At 37.4% G+C, this 17709-nt stretch overlaps 1 protein-coding gene across 1 annotated transcript; it reads right to left on the bottom strand.

The window, feature by feature from the left end:
• Positions 1 to 1839: 1839 nt before the first annotated feature.
• LOC136281188 (uromodulin-like) lies at positions 1840 to 9764 on the bottom strand. The gene is made up of 7 exons (XM_066167442.1): positions 9672 to 9764; positions 9086 to 9260; positions 6924 to 7186; positions 5871 to 5985; positions 5096 to 5218; positions 4705 to 4830; positions 1840 to 3782 (listed from the first exon to the last, which is right to left on the bottom strand). Exons 1-7 carry the CDS (start codon positions 9675 to 9677, stop codon positions 3409 to 3411), a joined length of 1182 nt encoding a protein of 393 aa, XP_066023539.1. The 5' UTR covers positions 9678 to 9764; the 3' UTR covers positions 1840 to 3408.
• Between the last annotated feature and the right edge of the window lie 7945 nt (positions 9765 to 17709).

Raw genomic sequence — 17709 nt, forward strand, 5'->3', positions numbered from 1 at the left:
TATTTGCAAACTTTTATCATTAAAGCCAGAATGTGATTGCAAAAACCAGATTTACCTGCAGCACAACTTGGCCCACAGTAGGCATACTCCACATTTCCTGTCACCATACAGAGTGCTAGTTTTAAGTTGTGCGGTGCTTCATTGACCTTGAAACTATGAAAACACTTAGCACGGAAGTAAAAATACCTCTGATCAGAGTGCGTTTGTATTTCATGCAAATACTCATCAGCCAGAAACTGCTTGGCTTTTTGTAATCCTGTGGGCAGCGAATGATGCTCACCATGTCCATGCTTTTTTCCAGAATCACTTATATGTTTCTCTAATTCTGCACGAGTAAACATCGGGCCTTTGGCAAGGGATGTACCCCATCCGTTCGCAGGAAAAGCGATGTTCTTTGTGTTGTCCGGGTCCGGCGGAGTCGACAAGTCGGAATCGGCGGATTCGGCTCTTTGGTCCTCAGTACAGACTCTGTTACGATTCTGTTTACGCCTTGTGTAGATAAAGTTTTCATCCGGATCCACAAGGAGATGAGCAACATTTGCTTGGAGGTAGTCGTTGACTCTGTAAAGGAATGAATCCAGTAAGATTCAAGGCCATAGCAACCACAGCAATGATTTGAAGTCAACATAAACACATATCTTATCGCTTGCAAAGTTGCGCTTTGGTCGATAATCCTTTACAGCTATCCCCGCGACATTTCAACCAAAACTTCAGCTCAGAATTTTTTAAACGATTCGGATCTCTTCCGTTTAATGAACTTCCCGGAATATCGTCTTCAGTTAAAAACGGAGGACCGTACACAAGAGTGTTTACAAGAGACGCCATCTTCTGTTGTCTTTGGCGTTGGCCCTCGATGCCTCGCTTTCGTGTCAACTCGGCCCAGACCATCCGCGGTGGCCGCCATTTTGGAATTAAGCGTATTACGCAGTTGTTGCCCGCGCGCCGAGTACAACAGTATGTTTTTGCCATATGATTGTTTAAGGGCAAGTCTAAATATCTAATAGAGCACTTAATGTATGGTCCCGTGGGAAACTAGATTGTTTTGTTTTCCCGAGAGTCCTGATGTTTCCCGAGACGAGGTCGTGGGGAAAAAAGACTTACTGTTTCCCACGGGACCATACATTAAGTGTGTATAGTTTCCCAAGGGAGGTTTGAAGTTTCGTTTATGATTTTTCTGTTTTGTCTTCTTCTCAAATAAATAGTATGAATTTGAAAGCGATCTTCGCAGTAATGAACACTATTTAAGCAGTAGTGAAAATAACGCCAGAAAAAGTTCAGGATTTGAACTCATCCATATATTTTCTTTCTCCGCAGTTCACATATATGATATTCATATATTTATAGCCATCAATTCATCACTTCATGGTTTTATTTGGAACTAAGATAATAACCAGCTCCCAGTTGGCTTGTTAGCTCAGTTGGTAGAGCGCTGCACCGTATCGCATAGGTCATGATTATGATTTCTCCTTACAGTATCACTGTTGAATCAGGTATAAGGTCATGAGAATAAGGAAAATGATCCCCAAATAGAGAAGCTGTAACTTGTTAAACAAATTCTCCATATCAGTACCATTGGAGAAGTATAGAGATCAGTATGGAGAATATGTATCCCGATCTCAGGCTGTAAAGGGTTAAAAGCATGGGTCAATATTCGCAAAACATAATTATGTACTTTTCCAAGCAAGTTATTGTTATGTCAAAACGTAAAAACGAGTTGGGTGGCCACTAGATTTTATTGCTAAAAATGAGTTATATTTAAGTAGAGTACTTAGACAGCACACAGTTTAATCAGAATTGTATTACCTTGAATTACCTTAAAAACGTGTAAATGACAACCATCACCTTATTTCTGTACTTGTATATTTAAGCCTTGCACTTTTATATCCTTTCAGAAAATTTATTTTTGTGTAATTAATCTATAAGTTTTGTCTGAAATCTGTTGTAATAAAGAGAAATAACGCATTTCACTTCTTTAAATTGTGGTTTTTTGACCCATTCAATGCTCAAATGCAGCCTGATTTTACCTAAACAGGGCCTTCAAAGTTAAAGTATATGACAAGTGAAATTAGAAGATCCTCGCAGCTAAAAACACTACTGAAACTAGTAGTTGCAAGTAGGACATGAAAGCTCCCAGTTGGCTTGTTAGCTCAATTGGTAGAGCGCTGCACCGGTATCGCAGAGGTCATGGGTTCAAATCCCGTACGGGCCTGAAATTTTTTTCAGGTCCTACTTGCAACTACTAGTTTCAGTAGTGTTTTTAGCTGCGAGGATCTTCTAATTTCATCTTTCCACCGCAGTGCAAATATGTGAATTTTCATATATCTAAATCTTTATATGACATGTGTTAAATGTTTTGCCCAGATGAAGTCTGAATAAATAATTTGAGCCATAGATTAAATTAATTTTTGTATTCTTTAACATAGCTGAAAGCGAAATGTTATCGTGAAATGAAATGCATGCTCGAAATGAGCATGCAAGCCAAGTTCCAGCATTTGCTAAAATCCCCGTGGGTCTTAAAATTATGGCTCAAAATAATCCAACCGTATTCGAAGAATTGAAGATATACGCATGTGAGGTGTTATCTTAATGTATACGTCTACTGGCCGGTTGCATTTTTTCCTCTCGTAAAAGAGAGAGAATTTCGCTCAAGTTTAGATTTGTCCGCTACGACCTTTATTCATGTAGGCTGCGGTATTCGACATCCCAGCATTCCTTTAGAAAACTGTTTAAAACGTTTAACTCATAGGATAGGGGTCGGGAGAGCAGAAAAAATTCAAATGCATAGAATTGACTAAAAGAGACTTGCCTTACATGTGATGACTCATACATTCCATGCTATAAAAATACTGAGAAAATGTTTTTTGTTAGATTCAAATTGTTTTTAAGGTGCGGCTGAACCTCTCCTTACGAAAACCTTTGTAATACGGGTACCTCGCTAATTCCTTACGGAAAGCAAATCAAATCCAAGTATGTTTTGTTAGAAAAAAACATCTTTTTATACGGATCCCCTAAATCTCAGACATTTATGTTATCTTTACATTTATCTGACATTCATGTGATAAGAAGACGATGCCTGTTATTTACGTTTTTATTAGCTCCAAAATAAAATTAAAAGAAAAAGGACCAAGCAGTTATCGAACGTTTATTTCATTTTTTTTTTAAGTGATGCCGTGACTTTTTCCTAGATTTCAAACCTAGCAATCTTGTAAATATGAAAGCGATCTTCGCAGTAGTGAACACTACTTAAGCAGTAGTGAAAATAAGGCTTGAAAAAATTCAGGCCTGTATAAGACAGTATCATTCTGAAGTTACTGCACATAGCAGAGCAACAGAACCAGTTTAAATTTTAGAAGAATTAAAAACAACAAATTATGCCCACTGGGTTTTTCACTGGCAACTTTTTCTTATTTATCCACTGCCACAATAGCGAGATTTACAAGTCGTTACTGGAACCAGTTTGTAGATAAAGTAGGATCCACAGTTTTTCACTTTGATTTTATTTGTTAACTTGCACGGGTGAGAAGCTCTGGTGAAGCAGACTGTCCTAATTACTTCACCATCCTCCATTGTAGGTTGAGCGCCATTCATCCAGCCTGGGAAGGCTGTATTACAGTGGAACCTTCCCACTGACGTAGTTGGCATTTTTGTCCCTGCAGCTCCCTCAAAACGATACCATCCCACAGGTAGCGAGTCGTCACACTCACCGAAAGTTCCGTAGGGTATAACGTAAGTACTCTTTCTGTTAGCTTCGCTCAGAGTTGAATAGTTAAAACATCCGTCAGCTGGAAAGTTATTTGTAGTTCAAAAAGGGAATGATAATCACATGGTTTTAATTTAACCTTGATTGCAAGAACTCATCATCATTCATCGTTAGGATTATTTATGCATTATTACCACCCTCTTTTTATGTAAGCAGGCACTTGACACATTACAGCGACGACGTTTTGTAAAAAAAATAATTTTGAACCAGCTCGGCATTGACTTTCCAGTTACCTTCTTTTCTTGAAAGAATAGATTGACTATAGGGCAAGCGCCTGTCCCTTAAATTATTTTTTACAACGAGAATCCCACCACCCTTGTATTGAAGGGGCACCAGAATCGAAATTGAATTTTGGTGATGACCCATGAGTAGATTAGGGCGTTTAAACGAGGACGAAACAGGGAAATCATCAGTCAGGTAAAATAAAGTTGGCTTGAAGAATTAGCAAAAGTGGAAGTAAGTTGTGCATTTAAAAGTGTCTCTCGTTTAATGCGAGGTGGTCGGCAGAAGCGGTTTGTCTGATCTGTTTTATTGCCTAAATTGAACAGTTCGGTTTTTTCTTTACTTTGCCGCTATCACCAAGGTAAATGCTTCTCTCCCACGAATAATTTTTCACTCTCCAACGCCGAATTTCGAGAAATTTTCGCTCATTTTCATCAGCACGGCTCTTTGTTCTGTGTACCGATGAGGGCGACTTTGCACTTAGCCTCGTAATTTCGGCATCAGTTCACTAAAGTCCGAGAACTCGGAAGCGGCCTATTCCAACGTTTCAAAGGAAATGCAGCATGACGAACATATGGACACAAACAGACGTAAATTGAAGGCTCAGACAACCAGACAGACAGCCAGAAAGACAGTTATTTCTAAATGATTTTAAAATTTTATCAATGAAACTCCATGAAATAATATTCCCATAGAGCAAGATAGAGGTACAGAAAACAAACCTTCACATCCAGCTCCATTCCAGAAATATTTAGTTTGACAGGTGCAGTTGAATGACCCCACAGTGTTTGTGCAATTGGCGCCACCCTTGGTACAATTATTATCAACCAAGTTACACTCGTCAATATCTGAAAATAACAGAAAGACATTGATAAGAGGCCTGGTGGAATAGATACCACTAAAAGATTACATTACTTGTTATAAATATTCTTTATTTTCAAATAGCTAATTTCGTCGCTGTTTATATTCTAAGCTCTACCTGTCATTCAATGGCACGTAAACAAGCATGCAGAAGTTAAAGAAAAGGACTCATATATAGACCTTTTTGTGTTACGACAGGAATGCGGTGCGGATTTTGTGTAGAATTGCTGATGGATAATAGTCAACATTCACCTGAGCACGTTTGGCCATCTCCTGAAAATCCTTCTCTACATTTGCAGCTGTAGGATCCAACGGTATTTTTACATTCAGCATTTGAATCACATTTGTGTTCTCCCAGACTGCACTCATCAACGTCTTCAAAAAGAAATTTTGAAGTAATTCAATTACCAAGGTTTCGATTTTCTACCATGCACAGACAACTAATAATTCATATCTTACAATGAGTGAGGGTTCGCACATTTTGCTTTTACCAAGGATTTTCAGAACGCAGACCGTAGACGTAGTGAGACAAGAGAGCTAATGAGATAAAAATAACGTAGCACGTGCGTTATAAAACTTGTAATTTTCTCAGCTGTCCAATACAAGAAAAAAAAAACGTGAAATAACTAACTTTCAAGTCCTCCTGGCGAGGAAGTCTCCGCAGCAATTTAATCACATTTTACTTTGAACTTAAGGGAAGATGTCGTAACAGTAAACGCGTCGAGTTACTGACGGATTGCGTTGCAGCAGGGATTCATCGAGGTCTCCAGTGCGGAAAGCGGCAATGAGTCTATTCCTTCTTGATACATGTTTTTCCACCTGTAGCCAACCTTTCCCCCCGCCCCCCTCCCCTGACGTTTCCTCAGGTTTTTCTCACAGCTTACTGCTGATCCTTCTTTATCCTCGACGAGAAAATAAATGCACGAGGAGAGTACTAAACACTTTAAATGAAACAAACAGTCACCGACCTTCCTAATCGTTAAGCGACTGCTAAAACCTAGATATTGGAAACATATATCTGCCTCACCTTTTGTGCAATCTTCACCCGTGTAACCCGGTAAGCAGACACATCTATACCCCTCACTGGAAAAACCAGCCTGACAGATCGCATTACTTGGGCATGGCTTCTTTATGCAAGCGTTCTTTACAAAGAAACAAAACAGGACAAGTTAAGGCTATGTCTACGAAACTTACAAGGCGGGGAGGGGAGGGTAAGGAGGTAAATGAACATAGCTATTCTGAGGACAGATAAATGAGGCAACGAGAGTTTAAAATGATAATCAAGTGTTGGCAATACTTCCAGGAAACTTTAACAGTAAAGGTTTTTTTATAATAAAATTAATTAAATATACATGTACTTGCTTTGTGAATAAATCGGTCACAAGTAATTAAAAGCTACTGAAGGAAAGGCAAATAATTGAAAAAATTCGTAGATTAAAAATTAACATTACGGCAGCTCAAGACTTTTTTTTTCACCCCGTGCTTAAACTGTGTTTACTAGTACCATACTCTCCGTATTCAAAGGGCAATCGAATCAATCAAGGTTGCAATTGAGTCATGCTCATAAACTTATCTTTGACATTCGGTGAGGTAACCATAAGCGTTATTTTGTAAGCTACGTCTCTGTACCAATCGCGTTAATTGCAAACAACGATAGTTGAAAGCACTTAACCTAACTGTCGTGTATGCCAACTGGGAGCTGGTCATTATGTTTGTTCCAAATAAACCCGTGAGGAAGAATAAATAACTGTAAATTTATGAAAGTCGTATCTATGAACTGTGGACCAGCTCCCAGTTGGCTTGTTAGCTAAGTATCGCAAAGGTCATGGGTTCAAATCCCGTACAGGCCTGAATTTTTTTCAGGCCTTATTTTCACTACTGCTTGAGTAGTGTTCATTAATGCGAAGATCGCTTTCAAATTTATTTCTTTAACCGCAGTTCACATATATGGTTTTTATACATTTACAGTCAAAATTAAAAAGATGTGAATAAACCAGTAAAAATTTTAATTATGTCAAAGACATACGGATAGGTCAAAAGGAGACCTCTATTATCCTAATCATTGCAGCTATAGACACACCTTGGATCCACGATAGATGCTGTTTGGAAATGACATTAGATCACTCGGGTGTTCAAAATGTGTAGCGTTATTCATCTCGCATTTGGTGATCGAGGGAGAATCATTGGATACTAGTATATTATAGCTGATACAGTTGGGTTCCATGAAACACAATGCTCCACAGAAGTCCTTTGCGACGTTGTCAACTTCTTTTATCTTATGGTTAAGCAGCCGTTTTCCTCGAAATGCAAGGGCAGCTCTGAACTCCAGTTGACGACATTGGTCTATAGAGAAGAATAATGAATAATATATTTTCCGATAGGAAGAACATGATACCACTGGTTACAAGCGAATGCTCTATTTGACAGGGACACCGGATTTAGTGGTAAAGGTGAAAAGTAGGGAAGGGATGGAGCTAGAGAAATTGGTAAAGGAACTCGTGCTTATTTACACTAAAGTGCACTCGAAATCGTGTCGTTGCCTAAACTTAACGCGGGTGGATGGCCCTCCCTAGACTTTATGGTCTTACATGAATTGGTAAAATTAACCAAGAATCAATCAAAACTACAAGCCATGACTGAATACTACGATATTGAGTAATGTTCTGTAAGGTTAATGTCTGGTCTTTTCTTTTTTATAAGGAGGATCTGGAATATAAGATAGTCGAGCTTTCTAGGGCACTTCTTTAGAATTGCGAAATTCTCACGTAGGTTCGCTGTTCTTAGATTGTGGTGTACGTACCACTATGCAGTGTGTTGTTTTGGAAGTGACTGCATGTGTAACCTGTGTGGTTTCCCAGGAGAGGCTTAAAGTTTCGTTTATGATTTTTCTGTATTATCTTCTTTTCAAATAAATGTCGAAATTTATCACATTGAAAGATTTTTTTGATATGTCTAGGGGGAGAAATTTATAGTTTTGCTATTTTAAGGTGTTTTTGTTCTTGTTTTTATTTTCAGAGACTTAAACAACCAGGATTGCAACAGACATTGCCTTGAAAAAGATTTGTTCCATTTTAGAATTTTCACGTATGTCCTTAAAGCGTCACCTTTTGTATCTAATGAGTTATGGCTCGTGTTTTCAACCGCTTCGCAGAAGTCATCAAACTTTTGGCATGGGGCTGATTTTAATTAAGGCATACCGTAAGTACACTTTTTGGTAAATAATTGATAGGTGATTTTTCAGTTCTGAACCTGTCAAAGAGGAAAGATGCAAATTTTATTCGAGAATTGACGTTTCAAAACACGAAAAGTTAGTATCGAGACAAACAATTTAGGATCTAAGATCTAGGATGTAGATTGGAGAAACATTTTGTGCGCAGCTTTAATGAATGTCTCAGTCTTTTTCCAAGTTCATTATGTCAGTGCAAAATACAGATAATGATGATAAAAAGATGAGACAAAACTAAATTCAGTTATTTCTTTCGAGATGATTGTGTTCCTTAAAAATTTCAGTTTCTAGATAACTAAAGGACATTTCGTTGTTTAATCGAAACTAATTCCTTACACGTGGATTTGAAGCCTTAAAACGTGTAAATTTCTTTCAAAAGGAGCTATCTCTAAATTTAGATTTATGTGTATTCGACGGAAGTTCACGCGATAAAAAGGTTGTGTCGACATTTCGACCGTTTTTACGATTCTACATATTTGCTTCTGATGCTAATCGATAATCATTTTTAAAGCGACAGTTAAAGGACTAATTAGATGTTCGGGGGAAGTTTTTGAAATTTCTACTTATTTATTTCGTTTTGTAAATATGCTGAGAGAAAAATGGATGATTAAGCTTCACTTTAGCTGACTTAATTCATAGTCATACTCATGAAAATAACGGCACTTACGGAGTTTTTTCTTCAGCGTCAAAGCATACTAACAAATTAAAGAGAGTGCAACACCAATTTGTGCCGAATTGATAGCCTAAAATTCATGATCCTTTCATCCCAACCGCCTGCTTAAAAAAACTTGCGTGAGGTAGATCCCACCTGTCTTTGACGATTAACGTCCCCTCATAATAGCTTTATAAAAATTTTACTCTCCTATAAGAAAGAACATTTTGAAAACCTTGGAATTTTTGTAATGGTCACAATAGAACACTCGCAATGAATTTTTTTGTTTATTCCCGCTTCCAACACATTATAAAATAACAGTTTTAAAAACTTTCTCCTTATACTGATTAAAAAATCTACCCACCTTCCTTGCAGTTCATAGCACACATCAGAGAGCACAGCATAATGAAGGTACCGAGAGACACGATGCAAGACATGTTGCAAAACTGCTCCCGCCAAATTACCAAAATGTAAGATTGTGCACCAAGCATGCAAGACGCTTCTCGCCTGAGCTTCTGAAGACTCAGTGTGATGTAAAACTGAGACAATTAACGTTGATGAATAATAGATCTATTTCCATCTACGTAAATTAACTTTAAGCATTGCATTAAGTAATTGTTATGATAGACGTCAGTCACCGTATTGAGATATTCTGACTTTTTTCAGGCCTTAATTTAACTACTGCTTAAGTAGTGTTCAATATTTCGAAAGTCGCTTCCATATTTATCAATTTCACCGCAGTTCACATATATGATTTTCATATATTTAGTAATTTATGCCGGTTTATATCAGTAAGCAAGCTGTGGGTGTATATTGGTATTAATGTTAGAGGTTTTATTATGGTGGCTTTTCAATTGATTCTCATCACTCAAGTAGTTTCAGTGTTGCAAGTAAAGTTAGAATATAAATGAAGAAAAAAAGCAACAAGAAAAACGATACATTTAATTTACCTTCATTTCCTAAACAGAACTTGCGATCAGTCAAAACTACAAGCCATGACTGAACATTACGATATTGAGTAATGTTCTGAAAGGTTTATGTCCGGTCTTTTCTTTTTTTATAAGGAGGATCTCGAACATAAGATAGTCGAGCTTTCTAGGGCACTTCTTTAGAATTGCGAAATTCTCACGTAGGTTCGCTTTTCTTAGATTGTGTTGTATGTACCACTATGCAGTGCGTTGTTTTGGAAGTGGCTGCAGGTGTAACTTGTATGGTTTCCCAGGAGAGGCTTAAAGCTTTCTGTTTTGTCTTCTTTTTAAATAAATATCGAAACTTATCCTATTGAAAGAGTTTATTTATATGTTTACGGGGAGAAATTAATAATTTTGTTTTGTTGTGTTTTGTTGTGTTTTTGTTTTTATTTTCAGAGACTTAAACAAGGAGGATTGCAACAGACATCGCCTTGAAAAAGATTTGTTCCATTTTATAATTTTCAAGTGCGTTCTTAAAGCGTCGCCTTTTGTATCTCAGTGATGAGTTATGGGATAAATTTGAGCTCGTGTTTTCAACTACTTTGCAGAAGTCAACAAACTTTTGACATGGGGCTGATTTTAATTAAGACATAAGTGTATTTATTTTGTAAATAATCGATAGGTGAATCTTCAATTCTGTACCTGTCAAACGAAAAAGATGCAAATTTTGTTGAAGAATTGGCATTTCAAAACACGAAAAGTTAGTATCGAGACGAGCAATTTAGGATCTAGGATGTAGATTGGTGAAAAATTAAGGGGGGCAACTTTCCCAGTGTTTTTCCAAGTTCATTATGTCAGTGTAGAATACAGACAATGATGATAAAAAGATGAGACAAAAATAAATTCGGTTATTTCTTTCGAGATGATTGTGTTCCTTAAGAATTCCAGTCTCTAGATAACTGATGGATATTTCGTTGTTTAATCGAAACTTATTCCTTACCCGTGAATTTGAAACCACAAAACGTTTACATTTTTTTCAGAAGGAGCTATCTCTAAATTTAGATTTAGATGTATTCGACGGAAGTTCACGCGATAAAAAGGTTGTGTCGACATTTCGACCGTTTTTTCAATTCTACATATTTGCTTGTGATCCTAATCGAAAATCATTTTCAAAACGACAGTTAAAGGACTAATTAGATATTCGGGGGAGGTTTTTGAAATTTTATATTTATTTATTTCGTTGTGTAAATATGCTGAGAGAAAAATGGATGATTAAGCTTCACTTTAGCTGACTAAATTCCATAGTCATCTTATGAAATTTTGTGAGCGGCACGTAGGGAGTTTTTTCTTCAGCGTCAAAGCATACTAACAAATTAAAAAGAGTGCAACATGAATTTGTGCCGAATTTATAGCCTAAACTTCATGATCCTTTTATCCCAACCGCCTGCGTAAAACAGCTTGCGTGAGGTAGATCCCACCTGTCTTTTAGGAGATTTACATATCCTCATAATGGCTTTATAAACATTTTTACTCTCCTATTAGAAGATAGAACATTTTGAAAACTTGGGAATTTTGTTAATAGTCACAATAGAGCATTCGAAGTGAATTACTTTCGTTTATTCCTGCTTAAACGCATTATAAATTTCCAGTTTTAAAAATTTTCCCTGATATTAATAAAAAATCTACCCATCTTCTTTACATTTCACAACACACATCAGAGAGCACAGCACAGTGAAGGTATCAAGAGACAAGATGCGACACATGTTGCCAAACTTCTTTTGCAAAATTACCAAAGTGTAAAATCGTGCACCGCGTTACTAGAATGTAAGACGCTTCTCGCCTGGAACAAGACTCTGTGATGTACCACGGAGACAATTCACGTTTATGAATTAGAGATCTATTTCCATCTGCGTAAATTACCTTTAGGCATTGCATTAAGTAATTGTTATGGTAGACGTCAGACACCTTATGGAGATATTCTGGCCTTAATTTCACCACTGCTTAAGTAGTGTTCAATGCTGCGAAGGTCGCTTCAATACTTATCTCTTCCACCGCAGTTCACATATATGATTTTCATGATTTAGTCATTTAGGCCAGTGTATATCAGTAAGCAAGCTGTGGGTGTATATTGTTAGAAGTTTTATTATGGTAGCTTTTCAATTAATCCTCATTATTCAAGTAGTGTCAGTCATGCAAGTAAAGTTAGTATATAAGTATAGGTAATCACATGATTTCGAGTGCAATTTGGAAAAAATAGGCACGAGTAAATTTAAGACTAACATTTTACAACTGCTTATTTACGAGAAAAATCATGTGATTACGTATTAATAATACACATGAAAAACTATGAGCTAGCTTATCATAATTATGCAGAAGCAAGGCGCGCGCATCAAGTGCAAAAATAATTTATTCAAACCCTGCAAATGACATTGTGCGTTCGGTCAAAACAATCGCGTATGATCTAAACAAGAACATACAAAGATGTTTTCACATCTTTAAGGCGCAAAAAAATTCAAAGTCCGGATAAACAGTTCAAGGAATTTTTCAGTCCGTGTTCGAGTCACTTTCGATGAAATGAAATCGTCGTTTGCGAGGTTTAACCATGTTTGTTTTTAATTTCGGCGTAGAATCGCTCGAGCAAAGTGTTCTAATTGTGCTCCTAATTTTCGATTTCCTTAGCAATTACCTCCTCTAATCACCGCTTTTTCCAAGCAGACAACCAAAAAGCGGTGCTTTTTACAGTATTTTCGTTGTTAGAGCTGTTTTTAGCGACAAAATTGTTGTTTCGGTGACGAAAGAAAACCTACTTAGAGCTCCGGCCATTGTTTCGCTTGCAGATTTTCAGCGTGTTTAAATGTTGCGACATTCAAGGCTCGCGTTTGATTGGCTATCTGTGAGTTTCTTTGATCATTGGCCAATCAGAATGTCTGGTTTTTTACTTTTTTTGCACTGAATTAACCCTCTTCTTATGCATTGAAAGGGAAATGATCATGATCACTCATAAAGGTTATGAAATCGGGAAAATGATCCGCCACCAGAAAAGCTCTGAATTGGTGGACAGTTTCTCCATATTTACCATTGTAAATGTGTAGAGATCAGTGTAGAGAATATGCATATCGATCCAATGATGTAAACAAGTTTAAACTTAAAAATGATTTCAATGATTGCTAGATTTAGGGTATTTAGAAAGCATAAAGTTTAATCAGAATTGAATGAGTTACTTGAATGACCATATAAATGTCTTAACTACGAAAATCACCTTATTTAGTTAAGCCTTGCACTTTTAATATCTTTCCAGAAAATTTAATTTTTTCATAATAGTTTAAAATCCATTACCTCGATTATATTTTTTAAAAATGGAATTAATGAATTAATTTTTATTTTTTGAATACGTGTTTAATTCTTGGCCCTGATTGAGTCTGTGTAAACAATTTGAGCCATGGATTGACTAAATTCTTGTAGTTTTTTTAAAATAGCTGAAAGCGAATCATTGTAACTTATTTTCAGTCGAAATAAGTTCGTCAAGCTCAAGTATTTGCTGAAATTACCGTTCGTCTTAAAATTATGCATCAAACTACCCCAACCGTTTACGGAAAACTGATATACACAATTGGGGTTGCTACCTTATTGTACAATGTAAATCTCAACGAATCTTTTACATTATGCTCTCCTCGTCTGACAGAATATAAGTTTAGGTTTGTCCACCACGATTTCTTTAGTCATTTTAGCAATCCTCCAAAAAATTGGTTGAAACGTTGAACTTTTGGTGAGGGATCAGAATAACATGAAATAATCTACAAATTGAAGAATGACTTACCTAACACGTGGGGAAAGTTTTTGAGCTTTTGTTAAATACAAAAGCACTTATGATACAGTTGAACTTTTCCTTACGGACACCTCTGAAATTTTTTTAGATCCAGATCAAATTCTGATATCTTCTTCTTATAATAAGGAACCTTCCTGATGTAGACCCTCTCTAATAAGGACAACGCACGCTGAATCTCAGACAATCATGGTCTCTTGATACCCAGAGAAAAGAAGCACAAGCATGCCTGTTCATGTTTCTATAGACACTGCAATTTTAAGAGTTACACCGTACTGAACTTAGTAATGAAACGGACAAATCTCTTATCCCGACATTTTACTTCGTCCATAAGTTCTTTTGTATTACAGAAGTTCGACTGCAGTGTTTTTGCCGCTGTAAGTGTGAATAGTTAGGGTCTAACACTAGCTCAAAATTTAAGAAATGGAACGAGAAAATATCGCACCATTATTCTAAGGGAAAATTTACTTCCTGTTACTTTTTAAACAGCACAGATTCATCGCACAGAATGCCTGGACATCATTAATTATTCATTAGCATTGAAGAGGGTGATTTGAATACACTCGCGCCTTGAAAAGCCCAAATTGGAGAAGAAAGGGCCGAAACTAGCGCAGCAGCGTTGATAAAATTCGCTTTTTCAATACAGTAAATATGTTTTGACATAATAAATTGTCAAAAACTTATTACACACTAAGCCAAAATGTGTTTTGAAACAAGGAACCATAAATTCTTAACCAGAGTACAGTAAATATGTTTGGACATGAAAAATTATCAAAAACTTATTTTAGACTAAGCCAAAATGTGTTTTGAATTAGGGAACCATAAATCCTTACCACAGAATACAGTATATATGTTTATCGGATTAAACCAAATGAGGTTCCATCTAGGAAACGAATAATTCTTTAACTTAAAATAGAATAGTTTCAGAAAAGATAAAAATTATGTAGCTACATAAAACTATAAAGGATTCGTACTTGATATGTAAAAGATTCCTGATTTCTCCACAGGCAGCCCAAGCTCCAGCTATGAGATGATCATCTTGCGCACGAACAGTCATGGCGTAATTATAAGAGTTTGTATGGGAATATTTACGACCTCTTTAAGGAATAAAAAAATACGTCAAATTCTCAAAAAAAATTCCTCACCTTACTTCCACAACGTATTGCTTGTTATCTGACCGCTTACTTTGATGAAAAGAGCGCATTTAAGCGAGTTGTACATTTCTAGGTTTTCAACGTACATAAGAAAAGCTCAAGGCTGAACCCCCCATTTCCGAACGCCCGATCTGAGAAGCGAAAAATTCCAGCGCAAAATGACCGGGCGGCCACAAATCCAACGAAGAATCCAAGCACATATTCTGTAGTTTCATTTCAATTCACTACAAACTCAATCTTCCCCGTGCAACCGACGCTAAGCCGCAGTTTGTTTAAAAAATTTCCAATTTAGAGGTTTCTAACAGCCCGCGTCCACATCAACCTTTGCCTCCTTTTAAAACTGAGCCTCGCCGGGGACCCCACTGTAACTTGGCACCCGTGGTGCTAAGACAACTTCTTCATGCCAAGTTAAACCTCCCAAGTGGTGAATAATGGCTGTAAATATATGAAAATCATATTTACAACATAGCGCGCGTACTTGCCCTATATAAGTCCTGCTGAGCCCTTTTAGGTCCTGATCCAACAAGGAACAAAAATAAAGCCGAAAAAAACTCTCAAGTTGCACGTTTCGCAAATTTGTCGGAAGGCCAGCTGCAACACATTTTGGCCGAAAGACATTCACTGGGACCAAAAAAAAGTCACCAATTGGTCCTTAACAACATTTAAAGGTAAAATTTCCGTTTAAATTGTTATTCTTAAATTTGTTCAACCTGGGAAATAAAGTACAAAGTTGTTAATTGAGAATTTACCAAAACCAAAATAATCGTAATAAAAGGCTTCTTCGCGCAGATCCTTGTTGTCGCTCTGTTATAAAAGAATTTGCTCATGCTTTTAGCTGTGCCTATATCGAGTTATGGATGCACTTGGGAAGTTTGGAAAACACTCAAAAAGCTAGAGTTGCTCTCGACTGCGCCTCGGCTGATCGTTGAACCTAACTTGGAAACCCGAAAGCATAGTCGCTGGCGTCGCAAAAAATAACTGCTCCGGGGGAGAACTCTGGCTGAGTCCCATAACCGTTAAATGCCTCAATATAAGGAAACCAAAAGCGCAACTCCTCCAATAGATGAACAGAAATAGGAAATGAACAGTCTCAGCCAGACCGGGCTTGAATAGCAGAATGAATCTGCTATTCAAGAGCACTGCTGCAAATAGCGATTTGATGAAACCGGCTACCCGAGCGAGATCTCTAAAAGTAACGGTACGCGACGAAATAATGAAATCGAGATTGCTCTTAAGCTTGGCGATTTTCTTAGGAGGAACTCTAAACTGCATCCTAACTGTGTCAGTAACGAAGCCTAACCACAGCCCGACTTGCTTAGGCTCCAACTTCGACTTTTCCCTGTTCAATGTTAAGCCAAACGATTTCAAGTCCTTTTGATAGACCCAACAATCTGCGAACGTAGAAACCCTCACTGGAAGCCCCGAGATACCGTCATCCAAATACACAAAACAACAATGGCCCATCGAACGCCTACGCTTAACTAAAGGCCTTAGCAACTTCATAAAACAAAAACAAGCAGAATTCAAACCCAATGGAAGGACCCTGAAAGTGAAAAAATGAACCTTACCACTAAAGGGTCAGGAAAACCCTAAGAACTTCTGATGCCCGTTAAAAATATCTACGTAATGGTACCCTGACTCATGGTCCCAGGTAAAAAACCAAAAGTTCTGCTCGAAAACTTTGGAAGGCCAAAGTAAATCCTCGTACTTAAATGAATGCCTATGAATTGCACGGGTTAACATGCCGGAGGTCAATCACCGGCTTTAACTTTTTACCCTCAGCTACTGACAACGGATTCACATAGTAAGGCGGCTCTAAATGCTCCTCGATGCAATCAGCAGCCAACAGCTTGACAATGGCTTCTTCAACAAAGCTGGGATGGAGTTCGGCTGAACGATTATTCCTAATAAGGCATGGGTCAGGAACTGTAATGAAAGGTAACTTATAACACTCAGAAATCACATCAAGCACAAAACGGGGGGCACCAATGGCAGACTTCCAATAACTAACACACTGTTTCAGGCGGCCTTTCATCCTAAGGGAGCCTTCAATAAACTCGGTCTCACTAATCAAATACTCAGTAATGAACGGGTACTCATCAGTCTCTACAATGCCCACATCCATGTCAGAAACAGTGCCCATAGATGGTCAAAACCAGCTGGGCGGACGGTCCGAAGATGAGGAACTGGACAAAGATTTTGGACAATTACGCATTAAATGTTTAAAATCTCAACACTGAAAAAGAAAAGAAACATTAGCGAAAACAGGAAAAGTAAACTAAATCAGTACTGGTAACACGCTGAGGGAAAAAAATTAAGGCGAAACACTCCTTAAATACTCACTGATAAGAAAAAACCTAAGAGACAACATACCATACTAGTTAACGACCATCCTAGTACGACATGTACTGATGAACGGATCCAAAAACCCACAGAATACAAATATATGCTAAACTTCGTCTCGCAAATATTGTATAATTTTGTACAGAGTGAGATTCCCCTTGTCTCAGTGTGGTGGATAAGCATAAAACTTATAACGGCCTTAGAATAAAATTTGTAGATGCTGAGCTGTCATTTTGTTCTTAAAAAGTGTGGAAGGTCGACAAAAATCAAATACACAATTTCTGCTCCTTAGGCTAAACTCTCATAATTCTTTTTTTTCTTTTTCAATGTTCTTATTTCATTTGGAAAACCACTGCTGGCCACCAAAAGCACAATTTATCAACTCAACCGTCTGATGTGATAGTCTTTTCTCTAAACTTGAGGACCAAGAAGCGCCAAGCATTAACCACACTTTATATATAAGCATTGATTTTGGGTCCGATCCTTAATATTTCCTGATGAAATGACGTGAAGCTGCCGGAGCCGGCGAAAATCATGGTCCCAATGACACTCAGTGACGCTGAGTATAGAGCCAGTGGACCTGTATGCTGGTCAGTTGAAGATACTACATTTCAATTCGAGTGAAAAATCACAAGAATGGACGAGTATCACAGATAATTTGGATATACCTGTAGTCCTTAAAGATGGAATGGTAACGTTTCAGATCAAAATTTCTGCCGGTAAGATAAAGATGTTTTCAGCGTATCTCTAAAGTAGA

Source organism: Pocillopora verrucosa, chromosome 5 (genome assembly GCF_036669915.1).
Source record: "Pocillopora verrucosa isolate sample1 chromosome 5, ASM3666991v2, whole genome shotgun sequence".
NCBI classification, from domain to species: domain Eukaryota; kingdom Metazoa; phylum Cnidaria; class Anthozoa; order Scleractinia; family Pocilloporidae; genus Pocillopora; species Pocillopora verrucosa.

Bases quoted from the DNA above. Each gene is read 5' to 3' on its own strand.
- LOC136281188 (XM_066167442.1), bottom strand. The intron at 5,986-6,923 runs GTGTGTCTATAG...TTCTTTGTAAAG, and splicing joins GCATCTATCGTGGATCCAAG to AACGCTTGCATAAAGAAGCC. The intron at 4,831-5,095 runs GTGAATGTTGAC...TGTTATTTTCAG, and splicing joins AGATGGCCAAACGTGCTCAG to ATATTGACGAGTGTAACTTG.